The sequence below is a fragment of the Salvelinus fontinalis genome, chromosome 18 (genome assembly GCF_029448725.1).
Source record: "Salvelinus fontinalis isolate EN_2023a chromosome 18, ASM2944872v1, whole genome shotgun sequence".
In the NCBI taxonomy this organism is placed as follows: domain Eukaryota; kingdom Metazoa; phylum Chordata; class Actinopteri; order Salmoniformes; family Salmonidae; genus Salvelinus; species Salvelinus fontinalis.
The window spans coordinates 35,237,878-35,255,977 of NC_074682.1; the positions used below are offsets into that span (position 1 = coordinate 35,237,878).

The window sequence follows — 18,100 nt, forward strand, 5'->3', positions numbered from 1 at the left end:
TGCCTCAGCTGGCTCGTCATGCTTCCATGCCTCAGCTGGTTCATCAGATTTACAAGACTCGGTTGCCCTGTCAAGCGTCTGTTGCCGTGTTTACTGAGGACGCCTCAGCTAGCTGGTCAGGCTCCCATGCCTTGGCTGGCGTGACCGGCTTCCAAAGACTCGGTTGGTTCGCCAGGTTCCCGCTCCTCACCAGGTCCCCGCACCTCAGCCGGCCTCGCCAGGTCCGCTCCTGGTCCCCGGGATCATCTCTCTGGTCGGCGTCCTGCAGCTGGAGCCATGCGTCAGGGAGGGGGTACTGTCACGTATACTCCCTCTCCGACGCTCCAGGTCATCAGGCTGCTCATTATTACGCACACCTGTCACCATCGTTATGTGCATCAGCGCTTCATCAGACTCACCAGGACTCAATCACCTGGCTGAATAGAGGAAGATGATCATCTATGGCAAGATCCCTGGTATGGTGGTAGACAGGTGTGGCTGCTCTTAGGCCCAATGGAAGTCATGAACACCCAACTCTGCATTATTTCCACCCAGAACCCTGACTGAGACCTCCTCTGGCAACAGACTTTATTCCCCCCTCTCACTCCGCCACACAAAACATCCCACTGGACCTCCATTCTCTTAGTTGTTCATTTTAGTCAAACATGTAAAAAGGTAATATGAAATGAAGATAGGAGTGAGGCTAAGTGGTAGAAATATATACACTGCTCAAAAAAATAAAGGGAACACTTAAACAACACAATGTAACTCCAAGTCAATCACACTTCTGTGAAATCAAACTGTCCACTTAGGAAGCAACACTGATTGACAATAAATTTCACATGCTGTTGTGCAAATGGAATAGACAACAGGTGGAAATTATAGGCAATTAGCAAGACACCCCCAATAAAGGAGTGGTTCTGCAGGTGGTGACCACAGACCACTTCTCAGTTCCTATGCTTCCTGGCTGATGTTTTGGTCACTTTTGAATGCTGGCGGTGCTTTCACTCTAGTGGTAGCATGAGACGGAGTCTACAACCCACACAAGTGGCTCAGGTAGTGCAGCTCATCCAGGATGTCACATCAATGCGAGCTGTGACAAGAAGGTTTGCTGTGTCTGTCAGCGTAGTGTCCAGAGCATGGAGGCGCTACCAGGAGACAGGCCAGTACATCAGGAGACGTGGTGGAGGCCGTAGGAGGGCAACAACCCAGCAGCAGGACCGCTACCTCCGCCTTTGTGCAAGGAGGAGCAGGAGGAGCACTGCCAGAGCCCTGCAAAATGACCTCCAGCAGGCCACAAATGTGCATGTGTCTGCTCAAACGATCAGAAACAGACTCCATGAGGGTGGTATGAGGGCCCGACGTCCACAGGTGGGGGTTGTGCTTACAGCCCAACACCGTGCAGGACGTTTGGCATTTGCCAGAGAACACCAAGATTGGCAAATTCGCCACTGGCGCCCTGTTCTGTTCACAGATGAAAGCAGGTTCACACTGAGCACATGTGACAGAGTCTGGAGACACCGTGGAGAACGTTCTGCTGCCTGCAACATCCTCCAGCATGACCGGTTTGGCGGTGGGTCAGTCATGCTGTGGGGTGGCATTTCTTTGGGGGGCCGCACAGCCCTCCATGTGCTCGCCAGAGGTAGCCTGACTGCCATTAGGTACCGAGATGAGATCCTCAGACCCCTTGTGAGACCATATGCTGGTGCGGTTGGCCCTGGGTTCCTCCTAATGCAAGACAATGCTAGACCTCATGTGGCTGGAGTGTGTCAGCAGTTCCTGCAAGAGGAAGGCATTGATGCTATGGACTGGCCCGCCCGTTCCCCAGACCTGAATCCAATTGAGCTCATCTGGGACATCATGTCTCGCTCCATCCACCAACGCCACGTTGCACCACAGACTGTCCAGGAGTTGGCGGATGTTTTCCCTCAGGAGACCATCCGCCACCTCTTCAGGAGCATGCCCAGGTGTTGTAGGGAGGTCATACAGGCACGCGGAGGCCACACACACTACTGAGCCTAATTTTGACTTGTTTTAAGGACATTACATCAAAGTTGGATCAGCCTGTAGTGTGGTTTTCCACTTTAATTTTGAGTGTGACTCCAAATCCAGACCTCCATGGGTTGATAAATTTGATTTCCATTGATCATTTTTGTGTGATTTTGTAGTCAGCACATTCAACTATGTAAAGAAGAAAGTATTTAATAAGAATATTGCATTCATTCAGATCTAGGATGTGTTATTTTAGTGTTCCCTTTATTTTTTTGAGCAGTGTATATTGACGATTATCAAGGGGGTGTATCTGTGGAGCATCTTAAGAAATTGACGGTAAACCTTCCCTACATATGTCACTCCCTCTTGGTTCTTTCCCTAGGATTTATTGTTTCTGTTCTGTTGTTTCATGTCTGTACGCGTGTTTCTTGTTTTGTTCCTTGTGTTATTTATTATTTAAGTCACTCCCTGAACTTGCTTCCCGGCTCCCAGCGTACACGTTATAATGCTGGAGTAAAATATTCACTGCTCTTGCAGTGCATAAGGGTCAAGGTTATTGTAACCTGCGGATCACCTCAGAGGTCATAGATCAAGGTAACCGTACAGAATGTTGGCATTTCCATTGATGTTAAAAAGGTCAGCTTTGCATCAACTGATACTACTCACATCTTCCTCTCAGTACTCTGTGTCTTTGAAACCAAAGTTAGTAAGGGGTATTTAGAGGAGTGCATCTTTATTTTCTTCCCTCCAGTGATGTTAATTGGTCCCAGTACCCCAAGATTCTTCTTAGAAGCGTTACTCGCCTCACTGTTTGAGTTCTCTTTTAATCACCTCCATTCTCCTCCTGTTCCCCCTCTCCCCTCTCCCCCCTCCCCTGACTCCAGCAGCCGTTCCTGGAGGTTAAGGTTCTTGAGACGACCAAACGTTCCCGACGTAACCTGGGACTGGACTGTGACGAGCACTCCACCGAGTCCCGCTGCTGCCGCTACCCGCTGACGGTGGACTTTGAGGCCTTTGGCTGGGACTGGATCATTGCTCCCAAGCGCTATAAGGCCAACTACTGCTCGGGCCAGTGTGAATACATGTTCATGCAGAAGTACCCACACACCCACCTGGTACAACACGCCAACCCCAGAGGCTCAGCAGGGCCCTGCTGCACCCCCACCAAGATGTCACCCATCAACATGCTCTATTTCAACGACAAGCAGCAGATCATCCACGGCAAGATCCCTGGTATGGTGGTGGACAGGTGTGGCTGCTCTTAGGCCCAACGGAGGTCATGCACACCCAATTCTGCATTATTTCCACCCAGAACCCTGACTGAGACCTCCTCTGGCAGCAGACTTTATTCCCCCCTCTCACTCCGCCACAAAACATCCCACTGGACCTCCATTCTCTTAGTTATTCATTTTAGTCAAACATGTAATATGAAATGAAGATAGGAGTGAGGCTGAGTGGAAGAAATATATATATATTGACGATTATGAAGGGGGTGTATCTGTGGAGCAGCTTAAGAAATTGATGGTAAATAAGACAACTATGTTTTTGTTAGTTTTGTTTTTTTTATTTGAAAAGATGGTGTCTTTATTGAGATGTCCTGGATAGTGGATCCAGGCTGATGGAGGGAGACATTCCTAAGCAGTTACAGTATATTATCATTTTTCTACAACTTTCACTTTCAGCATCATTACAACAACAAAAAACCTTGTCTACTTTTAGACTAAAAGTTCATGAAATGAATCCAAAATGTTGTTTAAGAAAAGAGTCATTATCTAGAGATTTAGTGTTGAGATCCAAAAGCAAACTGTGTGCCCTCTGTAGATGTAACTAGCACCCCAGTGTGAAATTCTTCAGACTCCAAGAACCATTTCACAGTTACTTTGATCTTATTTTACCTGTAATCTTGTAAAACATTAAAATAAGAAAATAGTTTCACTACCTTAAAGTGAACAGGAAAGGGTTTGTTATACACTTTCTCCCTATGTTTTACTGCAGAAGCTCACATAACAGCTCAGATGACCTCAATATCAACCTGTGCACAAAGTTTAGATGAACTAAGACAAACATTATGTCAAAGTAACTCTTAAAACTTTGTGTGGTCTAGATTAAGAACACACAATAAAAAATGCAGGTTTTGGCTGGTTAGATCTTTGTATAGATCATCTTTTATATGTAATAGACTAAATCCAAGAGCATTTTAAAATCAACAATATGGGAATCATGCAAGGGTGCCAGTTTACACTACTGTAATTGTCAGATTATTTTGTATGGAGTAAATTCAGAGTGAAAGGGAACCCCACAAGTACCTTGACAAATGTGGTCCACATGAATATAGCTTACTTATATACTTTTGTCATTTTCACTCTGCACACTGTGCAATTACCATTCCCACTACTATCCTCCACATTCATTTACACAAACACAATGAGTAGAGGACCAAATGTATTCTGCCAAGTTTCTATGGTGGGAATGTTATGATGGTTGTGGCAAAGAAGACAACCTTGTGTTGGAAAGAAACTAAAATGCTTGATTGATATACACCTTTGTGCTACTAAGGGAAGAAGAGCTAGGTTGTGCATCATAAAAATAAGGAAAACACTGATACAGATGAGAATACAGCTGAAATGCCATTTCTAGTTTAGAGAACATATTTTGATTGAATATCCCAGAGCCCCCATCCCCACCTGTAATATGCAGTAAATATTGGACGTGCTTGAAAGACTGTAGATAAGAAGCTTGAAGTCTGTCTTGTTTCCTGGATGTCAAAGTGAATATATCCCTTTGTTGTAAACGAAAGCACTACGCTGTTGGGAAAAGGAAAAGCCTTCTGACATAAATATATGTATATAATTAAAAGGGGTACAAAAAATCCTTTCTGGGCACTACCTTACCAACAATAAATTTTGCACTATGGGACGTTCATAGCGTGAGGAGTCATGTTGTTGTTTGTGTTTGTATTTTACCTAATCAAGCACGAGCGTTTACAATTGAAAAAAGAACTGTCCAAGCTTCTGGCAATACACCGTGTGGATAAACTAGTCAGCCTCTCACTTCTTTTGTTACCATCACGCTTTCCTGACTTCCTTTTCGTCTGAAGCGGAGGCCTGTCCATATTCTCACGCTCTTCTTACACCCAGAAACCTGGACTGACCAGAGGCCAAAAGGCCTCATCGCCCTCCCGGGGTGATAAGTCATGTGTGTAACAAGTGTCTGGACCGATGAACATAGAACGCTTTAAACTGGAAATGCCCCTCCATCAACTTCAATCAATTTGTTATCAACTTTGACAGACTTTTGTCCTTTTGAATTTGAGCTACTTTTTGTGTTGACTGTCTAACACAGACACGTTTTGCCTTTGTGTGTTTTGAGTGAGAGTGCCCATATTAGAATGGGAAAAAGTATCCAGGGATCGTTAGCCAAAGTAGAGGATGACATGTTGTGTGCTGTAACTTTTGTAACTGCAGGAATATGCTAAACAATTTCAAAGGGAGAAAAAAATGTGGTATGGGCAGTGGTTGGAAACAATTCAACTGGTCAAGTGTATATTTATTCAGATCAAATCAATGAATTTCAAAGTATGTCTACCTCACTTTAGCATTGTGAAACCTTGCTTAAAAATTTGACAGTTAGGTTTTGTTATGAGTTAATATGTACAAACATGTAACCAGAATAGTAAACCCAAAAACGTAGACTAAAGCCACAGGGTCACCTTGATCTCAGATCCAGATTGAGAAATTTACAGTGGAGTTCAAAAGAGTGACTGAAGCAAATAGCTAAAGGTAATTTGTAGTGACAAAAGAATAATAAATATCTGTGCCCAGGACCATTGGTTAACTCTGGTTAATGCTGTGGATAAAGTTGCATCTTGACTTTGTGTATGTATACTGGTATGTACAGTGCCTTCAGAAAGTATTCACACCGCTTGACTTATACCACATTTCATTGTTAGAACCTGAATTCAAAATGTATAAAATATTTTTTTCTCACCTACAGTATCTACACACAATACACCATAATGACAAAGTGATATTTTTTTTTTTGACATGTTTGCAAAGTTATTGAAAATGAAAAGCAGAAATATCTAATTTACATAGTATTTCACACCCCTGAGTCAATACATGTTAGAATCACCTTTGGCACCGATTACAGCTGTGAGTGAGCGCTTCGCACACCTGGATTGCACAATATTTGCACATTCTTTTTTTAAATTCTTCAAGCTCTGTACAAAGTTTGTTGATTATTGTTTGACAGCCATTTTCAAGTATTGCCATAGATTTTCAAGCTGATTTAAGTCAAAACTAACTAGGCCACTCAGGAACATTCAATGTTGTCTTGGTAAGCCACTCCAGTGTATATTTGGCCTTGTGTTTAAGGTTATTGTCCTGCTGAAAGGTGAATTTGTCTCCCAGTGTCTATTGGAAAGCAGACTGAACCAGGTTTTCCTCTAGGATTTTACGTACTTAGCTCTATTCCATTTCTTTTTATATAAAAAAAAACTCCCTAGTCTTTGCCGATTACAAGCATACCCATAACATGATGCAGCCACTGCCAATGCTTGAAAATATGTAGTGTTTTGTTTTCAGCAAACATAACACTTTATTCAGGACATAAAGTTAATTTCTATGTCATTTTTTGCAGTTTTACTTTAGTGCCTTATTGCAAACAGGATGCATGTTTTGGATTTTTTTGAAAATTCTGTACAGGCTTCCCTTCTTTTCACTCTGTCATTTAGGTTAGTGTTGTGGAGTAACTGCAAGTTTGTTGATCATGGTGAAATTCCTGAGCGGTTTCCTTCCTCTCAGGCAACTGAGTTAGGAAGGACGCCTGCATCTTTGTAATGACTGGCTATATTGATACACCACCCAGTGTAATTAATAACTTCACTATGCTGAAATGGACATTCAATGTCTGCTTTTTTTATTTTTACCCATCTACCAATAGGTGTCCTTCTTTGCAAGGCATTGGAAAACCTCCCTGGTCTTCATGGTTGAATCTGTGTTTGACATTTACTGTTCGACTGAGGTACTTCACAGATAATTGTATGTGTGGGGTACAGAAATTAGGTGGTCGTTCAAAACTTATGTGACTTTTTTACTCCTGAACTTATTTAGGCTTACCATGAAAGGGGTTGAATAGTTATTGATTGAAGACATTTCAGCTTTTCATTTTTAATTCATTTGTACAAAAAACGGGTATTGCGTGTAGGCCAATGACACACTCAATTTGATCAATTTTAAATTCAGGCTGTAACACAACAAAATGTGGAAAAGGTCAAGGGGTATGAATACTTTCTGAAGGCTCTGTATGAGAAAGTGTTTTCATATTTAAATATGAGAGGAAAAAAATCTATGTAAATAAATACCCAAATTTTATAATGTTTTGGACAGGTTCTCCGCTTCTAATGTTTTTGCCCACTTTTATTTCTCTTTCATTTGTTCATGTTATGTAGATAAAATTCAACCCAATGTTGTAGTTTAATGGTTTTACATATGAATAACTGTTCCATTGTTATTTTGTTTTATTTTCTGTCTTATTTTGTACAATAAATCATTTATTTAGCTTACGAAATTCACAGCTGATTGGTCGTATTTCTCCTTATCTCTGGCTACCACTACCCTAGCCCACTGCCACACCTTAATTGAAAAGCATTATCCGGCTCCTAACTCGTCCACATGCCTGTAATGGCTCACATAAAATGAGCTTAGGAGGTCAGTGACTGCCTGGTGGTGCCCTGAATCTTGGGATGGGGGTGGGGGGACAGGAAACAGATTAATTCTGAGTCTAATTGGTGGAAGAGAGAGAGGAGAGCAACCAGCCCGAAGAGAAAGGTTTAGTGTTGGGAGGCCATTGTTTGGATTTCGTATGGGATGCAGTATGACCCAATTAATATGTCACCTGATAGGAGGGCCTCTCATCAGCCTAATTTAGGGCAGCAATGAGGGACAAATAAGACTGAACACGGAGCTCTTTACTGATGCAAATGCACAGACCACCCACCACAGAGAAAAGAACACGGACACCACCAATGACATAAACCTTACCAAACAAACATTCACACACTCCTCTACCCATAATCACACACACTGACATAATCACAAACTCCCACCTATGCACACATACACTGTAGCTACATATTCAAGACTAATTTCTGGCCTATTGGACCACAGCCGCTGTTCATGCCGTTCAAGATTAGGGAGGAAGTATTTTTTATATAAGCATGGCCTTATTTCTATTGCAGCATATTGGATGACTGTCATTCATTTCCATTCACTTAGCTAAATGTAACATCAATAGGTTTAGGTTACTACATGGTACTCGAATTTGTTCTATATAATACCCATCACGAGGTTGCTACAACCTAGCTAAACAAATTAAAGTTAAAAATGTAGGTGCACAGGTCGAGAGACAAATTGGAGTAATCAAGGTGAGACAGACATTCCATATCGCCTTGCACACTCTTGCCCGAATCTAGCCGATCTAGGGTCTAATCATTAGTCCAAACAGTTGCAACTAAAATGTGAGTGTCTATTGGGCAAATTCAGGTACATCTCTCCCAGTTTCATTCTGTTTGCTTCCATTTAAGAAATGTTTTGCAACAGAATTGGTGGAATGAATAAACCCCTGATCACCCTGATCACTTTCATAGCAGGCACATACAGCATAATCACTTTGCTAGTTGTATAATTCCTTCTCGCACCTAGGAGTTCTCCTCTCACGTTTTCCCTTCACTTGTTGACTTCAGTGCACAAGACAACAGCGGTCTGTGACCAGTCGCAAAAACCTCTACAAGCCAAACCTTCATACCATGTTAACGTTATAGTCAACAAACTAGTAAACCCACAATCCAATCCATGTGTACAATCACAAAGTACAGTGTACAGCAAGCAGTTTAGCAGTTACACCGGCGGGCCTGGTGCCAATAAATTTATAAAACAGAAAGCTTACTTTGACTTGAAAGAGTTGCAGTGTTGGATAGCCTTAGCCAGCTAGCTAACATAAACAGCATTAATCTCTGCTTGAGTCAGGTTGTGGAGTAGGCTAAATTAGTTGCATTAGCTAAGGAGGTGAAAGGTAAATGAAGAAAAAAATATAAATTAAATATAGCTAGCTCTCGCTCTGCTGCTTCTCAAAACTGTTCAACTATTGTCTACTCACCACACTTTATGTACTGCAGTGCTAGCTACTAGCTCATGCTTTCAGTACTAGATTCATTCTCTGATCCTTTTATTATATGGACAAAATGTTAGTTCATACTGCAAGAGCTCTGACAGGTTGGAGGATGTCTTCCGGAAGTCATCATAATTCCTGTGTAAGTCTATGGAAGGTGGTGAGAACCAAGAGCCTCCAAGGTTTCGAATTGAAGTCAATGTGCCCAGAGGAGAACGGAAAACAGCTGTCCTCTGGCTACTCTAGAGGGTGCCGTTGAGGCTATTGTAGACCATTGCAAAACTGTGTTTTTAAATCAGTTATTTGGTGATGTGAATATTTAGAATAGTTTAATCTAAAAAAATAAACTTAAATGTTTCACTTTTTCCCCCCTAATATTCAACGAGTATGGTTCTCCCCTTCCTCTGAGGAGCTTCCACTGAAATACCACTAAAAGCCACAGTTTTCTGTGATGTGTTCCATGAAAAACCATCAAACTAGCAGTGCAAAGATAATTTGATAGAGAACACTCAACTTCATGCTATTAAAGGACAATCAGATCACCTCAGGTAAGCTACAATTAACAGGCACTGGTTAAAGTGGCAATTGTTTAGCCACAAACACTTTATGTCCAACTTGCACATCTACCCCTTATTATCATTAGTCATTTTCATTGGTACCACAAACATTTCAGCTAAATTTGTCACTATACTTTATTGCATAAAATATTAAACCAATAATGGCTACAAAGGAGATGACCGTGAACTAAAAGGAGGGCCGAGCACACCCCCATTCTCATCGACAGGGCTTTACTGGAGCAGGTTGAGAGATTCAAGTTCCTTGGTGTCCACATCACCAATGAACTATCATGGTCCAAACACAACAAGACAATTGTGAAGAGGGCACGACAACATCTATTCCCCCTCAGGAGACTGAAAAGATTTGGCATGGATCCTCAGATCCTGAAAATGTTCTACAGCTGCACCCTCGAGAGCATCCAGACAGGTTGCATCACCGCCTGGTATGGCAACTGCTCGGCCTCCGACCGCAAGGCACTACAGAGGGTAGTGTGTATGGCCCAGTCCATCACTGGGGCCAAGCTACCTGCCATCCAAGACAGTGTCAGAGGAAGGCCCTAAAAATTGCCAAAGACTCCAGCCACCCTAGTCATAGTGGTACCGGAGCACCATGTCTAGGTCCAAAAGGCTTCTTAACAACTTCTACCATGCATAGTCACTTTACCTCTACCTATATGTACAGTACCAGTCAAAAGTTTGGACACACCTACACATTCAAGGTTTTTATTTTATTTATTTTTTTACTATTTTCTATATTGTAGAATAATAGTTTAGACAAACAATGAAATAACACATAAGGAATCATGTAGTAACCAAAAGAGTGTTAAACAAATCAAAATATAGTTTATATTTGAGATTCTTCAAAATAGCCACCCTTTGCACACTCTTGGCATTCTCTCGGTCCCGTGTAGCTCAGTTGGTAGAGCATGGCGCTTGCAACGCCAGGGTTGTGGGTTCGATTCCCACGGGGGGCCAGTACAAAAAAAGTATGAATGTATGTACTTGTAAGTCGCTCTGGATAAGAGCGTCTGCTAAATGACTTAAATGTCTGTAAATGTCTCTCAACCAGCTTCATGGAGGTAGTCACCTGGAATGCATTTCAATTAACAGGTGTGTTTTGTTAAAAGTTAATTTGTGGAATTTGTTTCCTTGATGCGTTGAAGCCAATCAGTTTTGTTGTGACAAGATAGGGGTGGTATACAGAAGACAGCCCTATTTGGTAAAATACCAAGTCCATATTATGGCAAGAACAACTCAAATAAGCAAAGAGAAACGACAGTCCATTACTTTAAGACATGAAGGTCAGTCAATGCGGAACATTTAAAGAACTTTGAAAGTTTATTCAAGTGCAGTCGCAAAAACCATCAAGCGCTATGATGAAACTGGCTCTCATGAGGACCACCACATGAAAGGAAGACCCTGAGTTATCTCCGCTGCAGGGGATACATTCATTAGTTACCAGCCTCAGAAAATGCAGCCCAAACAAATGCTTCAGAGTTCAAGTAACAGATACATCTCAACATTAACTGTTCAGAGGAGACTGCGTGAATAAGGCCTTCATGGTCGAATTGCTGCAAAGAAACCACTACTAAAGGACACCAATAAGAAGAAGAGACTTGCTTGGGCCAAAAAACATGATGGACATTAGACTTTTGGAAATCTGTCATTTGGTCTGATGAGTCCAAATTTGAGATGTGGTTGTGGTTACAATTGCAGAATAGGTGAATGGATGATCTCCGCATGTGTGGTTCCCACCGTGAAGCATGGAGGAGGAGGTGTGATGGTGCTTTGCTGGTGACTGTCAGGATTTATTAATTATTCAAGGCACACTTAACCAACATGGTTACCACAGCATTCTGCAGCGATACGCCATCCCATCTGGTTTGCGCTTAGTGGGACTATCATTTGTTATTCAACAGGACAATGACCCAACACACCTACAGGCTGCGTAAGGGTTAGTTGACCAAGAAGCAGAGTGATGGAGTGCTGCATCAGATGACCTGGCCTCCACAATCACACGCCCTCAACCCAATTGAGATGGTTTGCGATGAGTTGGACCGCAGAGTGAAGGAAAAGCAGCCAACTAGTGCTCAGCATATGTGGGAACTCCTTCAAGACTGTTGGAAAAGCATTCCAGGTGAAGCTGGTTAAGAGAATGCCAAGAGTGTGCAAAGCTGTCATCAAGGCCACAGGTGGCTACTTTGAAGAATCTAAAATCTATTTTAATTTGTTTAACACTTTCATTTGGTTACTACATGATTCCATATGTGTTATTTCATAGTTTTGATGTCTTCCCTGTTATTCTACAAATGTAGAATAACTTTTGACTGGTACTGTACATATTACCTCAACTAATCTGTGCCCTCACACATCCCCTGTATATAGCCTAGTTACTGTTATTTTATTGTTGCTCTTTAATTATTTGTTATTTTTCCATTTTCTTTAAATGTTTTACTTCAGTTAATTTCAGTAAATAATTTAACACATATTTTTCTTAAATGCATTGTTGGTTAAGGGCTTGTAAGTAAGCATTTCACTGTAAGGTTGTATTCAGTGAATTTTTTATTTTATTTAACCTTTATTTAACTAGGCATGTGACATAAAATTTGATTTGAACTATAAAATACCTGTTGAAATGTACAAGGGGAAAATACATTTTTTATGAATGTTACAAAACTCCCAAGAAAGGGGGTTGGGAAGTTTATGATTGTAGCAATAGCCATTAAGTGAAGAAAGGTCCAGGGAAGGTAAATTGGGGGAAGCACTCAATAGGACTGATTGTTGGACACAGTAATCAGTAACACTTTAGTGTACGTACGGCTCAATAATGGACCAGTGTTCAGAGAGGGAGGTTGGTTTAGGAAAAATCACACTTGTTCACCCATTTCAGGAACGCTTCAACTTCAAGTGATAATTGCCTCCCTCCCAAATGACTGTCTCAGGCAATAATCAAGTGTTTTGGTTAGATTGTTTAAACATGAAAAATAAGTAGTAAATGCTGACTTTCAGCTGAAGTTAAGCAATCCAAGATGGCATAGCAGTCGGATGTCTGTTGTGTTTGTCTTGTCCCGTCCTGAACATACTCTCCTGCAACCCACCTCGCCCAATGTGGTATGGATCTGCTATTTTTTATACTTTAGAACCGGAACCCCCTTCAGAGGCTAGCCAGCTAACTAGCTACTAGTAAGTTAGCCACTGCTAGCAGTCATCACCGTTAACTCAGACATCTGCCAGCCTCAGCCCGGTCAATTCCTGCCAGTTTGCACAGCGCGATATCAACCCAGAGCATATCGGACTGTTTTTTCTCTACCACATCTCCAGATTCCTACCGCAAGCTCTGAACCTTAACTCCGGATCATCGCAGCTAGCTAGCTGCTATCCGAGTGGATACTCCTGGTTAACGTCTCTGTCCCGAAGCAAGCACCAGTAAGCCTGGAGCTAGCTTCGAGCTAGGCCCATCTCCCGGCTAGCCGAAGAGATCCATCAGACAATTCCTGGGCTTCAATTGGCCTGGAACCTTTGCTGCCGACACGGAGCCCCGCCGATCCATCACGACTGGTCTGCCGACGTAACCATCCAAGAGGGTTTCTGTCCCGAAGCAAGCACCAGCTAGCCTGGAGCTAGCCCCATCTCCCGGCTAGCCGAAGAGATCCATCAGACAAGTCCTGGGCTTCAATACCTCTTTTGCCAACTGGGCTGGACCATTTGCTGCCAACACAGAGTCCCGACGATCCATCACAACTGATCTGCCAACGTAACCATCCGAGGGGGTTTCAACAGGCTCTCCCGTTGCGACGTCCCCCTGAGGCCCATCAGCTAGCAGCCTGCTAGCTGTCTAGCTGACGTCCCCCTGAGGCCCCGGCCTGCTAGCTGTCTGAATCGCCGTGCCTCCGGCTCGCCTAGCTACTCACTAGGCCCTATGATCATTCGGCTACACATGCCTCTCCCTAATGTCATAATGCCTTGCCTATTGCTGTTTTGGTTAGTGATTTTCGTCTTATTTCACTGTAGAGCCTCCAGCCCTGCTCAATATGCCTTACACGGAACCCAAACCGGCTGCATCGTGCATAAATCTATTTTGTCCCCCTACACCAAACGCGATCACAACACGCAGGTTGAAATATCAAAACAAACTCTGAACCAATGACATTCATTTCGGGACAGGTCGAAAAGCATTAAACATGTATGGCAATTTAGCTAGTTAGCTTGCACTTGCTAGCTAATTTGTCCTATTTAGCTAGCTTGCTGTTGCTAGCTAATTTGTCCTGGGATATAAACATTGAGTTGTTATTTTACCTGAACTGCACAAGGTCCTCTACTCCGACAAATTAATCCACACATAAACCGGCCAACCGAATCGTTTCTAGTCACCTATCCTCCTTCCAGGCTTTTTCATCGTTGAACTTATATGGTGATCGCATCTAAACTTTCATAGTATTACCACGACTACCGGCAAAACAGTTCATCTTTCAATCACCCACGTGGGTATAACCATTGAGATGGCACGTGGGTCCTTGCTTCTATAAACCAATGAGAAGATGGGAGAGGCAGGACTTTTAAAATAGAACTGCCAAAGGGGGCGGAGTTGTAATCTCCTGCAGAGCTCTGTCATACTATCCAGGTCTGTGCCAAAACAATTTCAGCTTCTACTTTTAAAAATCCACCTTTCCAGAAACAAGTCTCTCACCGTTGCCGCTTGTTATAGATCCCCTTCAGCCCCCAGCTGTGCCATGGACACCATATGTGAATTGATCGACCCCCATCTATCTTCAGAGTTCGTACTGTTAGGTGACCTAAACTGGGACATGCTTAACACCCCGGCCGTCCTACAATCTAAGCTAGATGCCCTCAATCTCACACAATTATCAAGGAACCTACCAGGTACAACCCTAAATCCGTAACCACGGGCACCCTCTTAGATATCATCCTGACCAACTTGCCCTCTAAATACACCTCTGCTGTCTTCAACCAGGATCTCAGCGATCACTGCCTCATTGCCTGCGTGCGTAATGGGTCCGTGGTCAAACGAGCACCCCTCATCACTGTCAAACGCTCACTAAAACATTTCAGCGAGCAGGCCTTTCTAATCGACCTGGCCCGGGTATCATGGAAGGATATTGACCTCATCCCATCAGTAGAGGATGCCTGGTTGCTCTTCAAAAGTGCTTTCCTGTCCATTTTAAATAACCATGCTCCATTCAAAAAATGTAGAACTAAGAACAGATATAGCCCTGAGTTCACCCCAGACTTGACTGCCCTTGACCAGCACAAAAACATCCTGTGGCGTTCTGCATTAGCATCGAATAGCCCCCGCGATATGCAACTTTTCAGGGAAGTCAGGAACCAATATACATAGTCAGTTAGGAAAGCAAAGGCTAGCTTTTTCAAACAGAAATTTGCTTCCTTTAGCACTAATTCCAAAAAGCTTTGGAACACTAAAGTCCATGGAGAATAAGAGCACCTCCTCCCAGCTGCCCACTGCACTGGGGATAGATAACATTGTCACCACCGATAGATCTACGACTATCTATAATTTCAAGAAGCATTTTTCTACGGCTGGCCATGCTTTCCACCTGGCTCCCCCTACCCTAGCCAACATCTCAGCACCCCATGCAGCAACTTGCCCAAACCCTCCCCCCCACTTCTCCTTCACCCAAATCCAGACAGCTGATGTTCTGAAAGAGCTGCAAAATCTGGATCCCTATAAATCAGCTGGGCTAGACAATCTGGATGCTCTCTTTCTACAATTATCCACCGAAATTGTTGCAACCCCTATTACTAGCCTATTCAACCTTTCTTCTGTATCGTCTGAAATCCCCAAAGATTGGAAAGCTGCCGCGGTTATCCTCCTCTTCAAAGGGGGAGACACTCTAGACACAAACTGTTATAGACCTATATGTATCCTGCCCTCCCTTTCTAAAATCTTCGAAAGCCAAGTTAATAAACAGATCACCGACCATTTAGAACCCACCGTACCTTCTCCACTATGCAATCTGGTTTCCGAGCTGGTCATGGGTGCACCTCAGCCACGCTCAAGGTCCTAAACGATATCATAACCACCATCGATAAAAGACAGTACTGTGCAGCCGTCTTCATCGACCTAGCCAAGGCTTTCGACTCTGTCAATCACCGCATTCTTATCGGCAGACTCAATAGCCTTGGCTTCTCAAATGACTTCCTCGCCTGCTTCACCAACTACTTCTCTGATAGAGTTCAGTGTGTCAAATCGGAGGGCCTGGTGTCCGGACCTCTGGTAGTCTCTATGGGGGTGCCACAGGGTTCAATTCTCGGGCCGACTCTTTTCTATGTATGTATGAATGATGTCGCTCTTGCTGGTGGTGATTCTCTGATCCACCTCTACTCAGACAACAGCATTCTGTATACATCTGGCCCTTCTTTGGACACTGTGTTAACAAACCTCCAAACGAGCTTCAATGCCATACAACAGTCCTGCTTCCGTGGCCTCCAACTGCTTTTAAATGCTAATAAAACTAAGTGCATGCTCTTCAAAAGATTGCTGCCCGCACCCTCCCACCCGACTAGCATCACTACTCTGGACAGTTCTGACCTAGAATATGTGGACAACTACAAATACCTAGGTGTCTGGTTAGACTGTAAACTCTCCTTCCAGACTCACATTAAGCATCTCCAATCCAAAATTAAATCAAGAATTGGCTTCCTATTTCACAACAAATCCTCCTTCACTCAAACATACCCTTGTAAAACTGACTATCCTAACGATTCTTGACTTGGGTGATGTCATTTACAAAATAGCCCCCAACACTCTACTCAGAAAACTGGATGTTGTCTATCACAGTGCCATCCGTTTTGTCACCAAAGCTCCATATCCTACCCACCATTGCGACTTGTATGCTCTCGTTGGCTGGCCCTCACTACATATCCGTCGCCAAACCCACTGGCTCCAGGTCATCTATAAGTCTTTGCTAGGTAAAGCCCTGCCTTATCTCAGCTCACTGGTCACCATAGCAACACCCACCCGTAACACACGCTCCAGCAGGTATATTGCACTGGTCATCCCCAAAGCCAACAGTTCCTTTGGCCGCCTTTCTTTCCAGTTCTCTGCTGCCAATGACGGGAACGAATTGCAAAAATCTCTGAAGCTCGAGTCTTACATCTCCCTCTCTAACTTTAAGCATCAGCTGTCAGAGCAGCTTACCGATCACTGTACCTGTACACAGCCAATCTGTAAATAGCACACCCAACTACCTCATCCCCATATTATTATTTACCCTCTTGCACCCCAGTATTTTTACTTGAACATCATCTGCACATCTATCACACCAGTATTAATGCCAAAATGTAATTATCTTGCCTCCATGGCCTATGTTTGCCTACCTCCCTACTCGTCTGCATTTACACACACTGTACGTAGATTTTTCTATTTTTCTTTTCTATTGTGTTATTGACTGTACGTTTGTTTGTGTAACTCTGTTGTTGTTTTTGTCGCACTGCTTTGCTGTATCTTGGCCAGGTCGCAGTTGTAAATGAGAACTTGTTCTTAACTGTCCTACCTGGTTACATAAAGATGAAATAAAAAAATTAAGTAGGAGTTCAATTTTAAATTATACAGTGAAATGTAGTAAGAACATTTTGTCGGAAGTCCAATAAGTCCCAAAAACGTATGACATATTTATAAACAGTCTAATTATGAACTGTTTATACTGTAAGTAGTCTTTGGACAAGCAGTGACCAATCCATGCTTTGGTTTTGTTTACCTGGCTCCTGCCACCAAATGCCAACTAGAATTTCTGTCCAAAAAACAATGCCAAGTCAATATAGCATGTTTGAAATGCTATGTCTAAATCATCCCAAAGTGTCTGAAATTTGTGTAGCACAATTAAGTTAATTTAAGATGATTTGTGCATTTCTTGTTATGAAGTTAGCTTAAGTGTGCAACCAGGAATCTAAACGGGCAAACTATATTGAAGATATTTGATATAAAATTCTCAACTGAACACTACCTTAGTGCCTCCACACTTGTTACAGCATGTCAATTGAGTGAGAAATGTCACAAACCAGGAGCAGTGGTACCCTACCACCTGGTTCGCAGGGGACTATTGCCAGGTTTAGCTAAGGTTGCTTAGCCATTATCCAACCCAAATCAAACCATATCAAACCAACATTATCACACCCAAATCCCTACCAGGGCACGTCAGCCGCTTCTTCCCCAGAGCAGAGAGCATACATTGTGCTATAACAGGACCATCCCTCCCCTGGTGGAGTTCCTAAGACGTTTTCGCGAGAAGACCGATTTTTGGGATGCCTCCTTGGTCTGACAAACAGTGCTGTAGATCTTCCACTTTCCACCGCAGACGCTGAAGGCAGATGTGGTGGATTGAGACGCAGCCCAAACAAAAATTCAGATATCTCCAGTTTAAAACAGA

At 43.0% G+C, this 18,100-nt stretch overlaps 1 protein-coding gene across 2 annotated transcripts in view; it reads left to right on the top strand.

The window, feature by feature from the left end:
* The window catches only part of LOC129815394 (growth/differentiation factor 11-like), a 42,446-nt gene extending 34,903 nt beyond the window's left edge, over positions 1-7,543 (top strand). Inside the window, exon 3 of one of the 2 annotated variants that reach the window (XM_055869187.1) lies at positions 2,856-7,543. In XM_055869187.1, the coding sequence (XP_055725162.1) occupies positions 2,856-3,236 (381 nt within the window). In that variant the 3' untranslated portion in view covers positions 3,237-7,543. The remainder of the gene's footprint in view (positions 1-2,855) is intronic. The other variant, XM_055869188.1, reaches the window with a different exon arrangement.
* Positions 7,544-18,100: the final 10,557 nt, after the last annotated feature.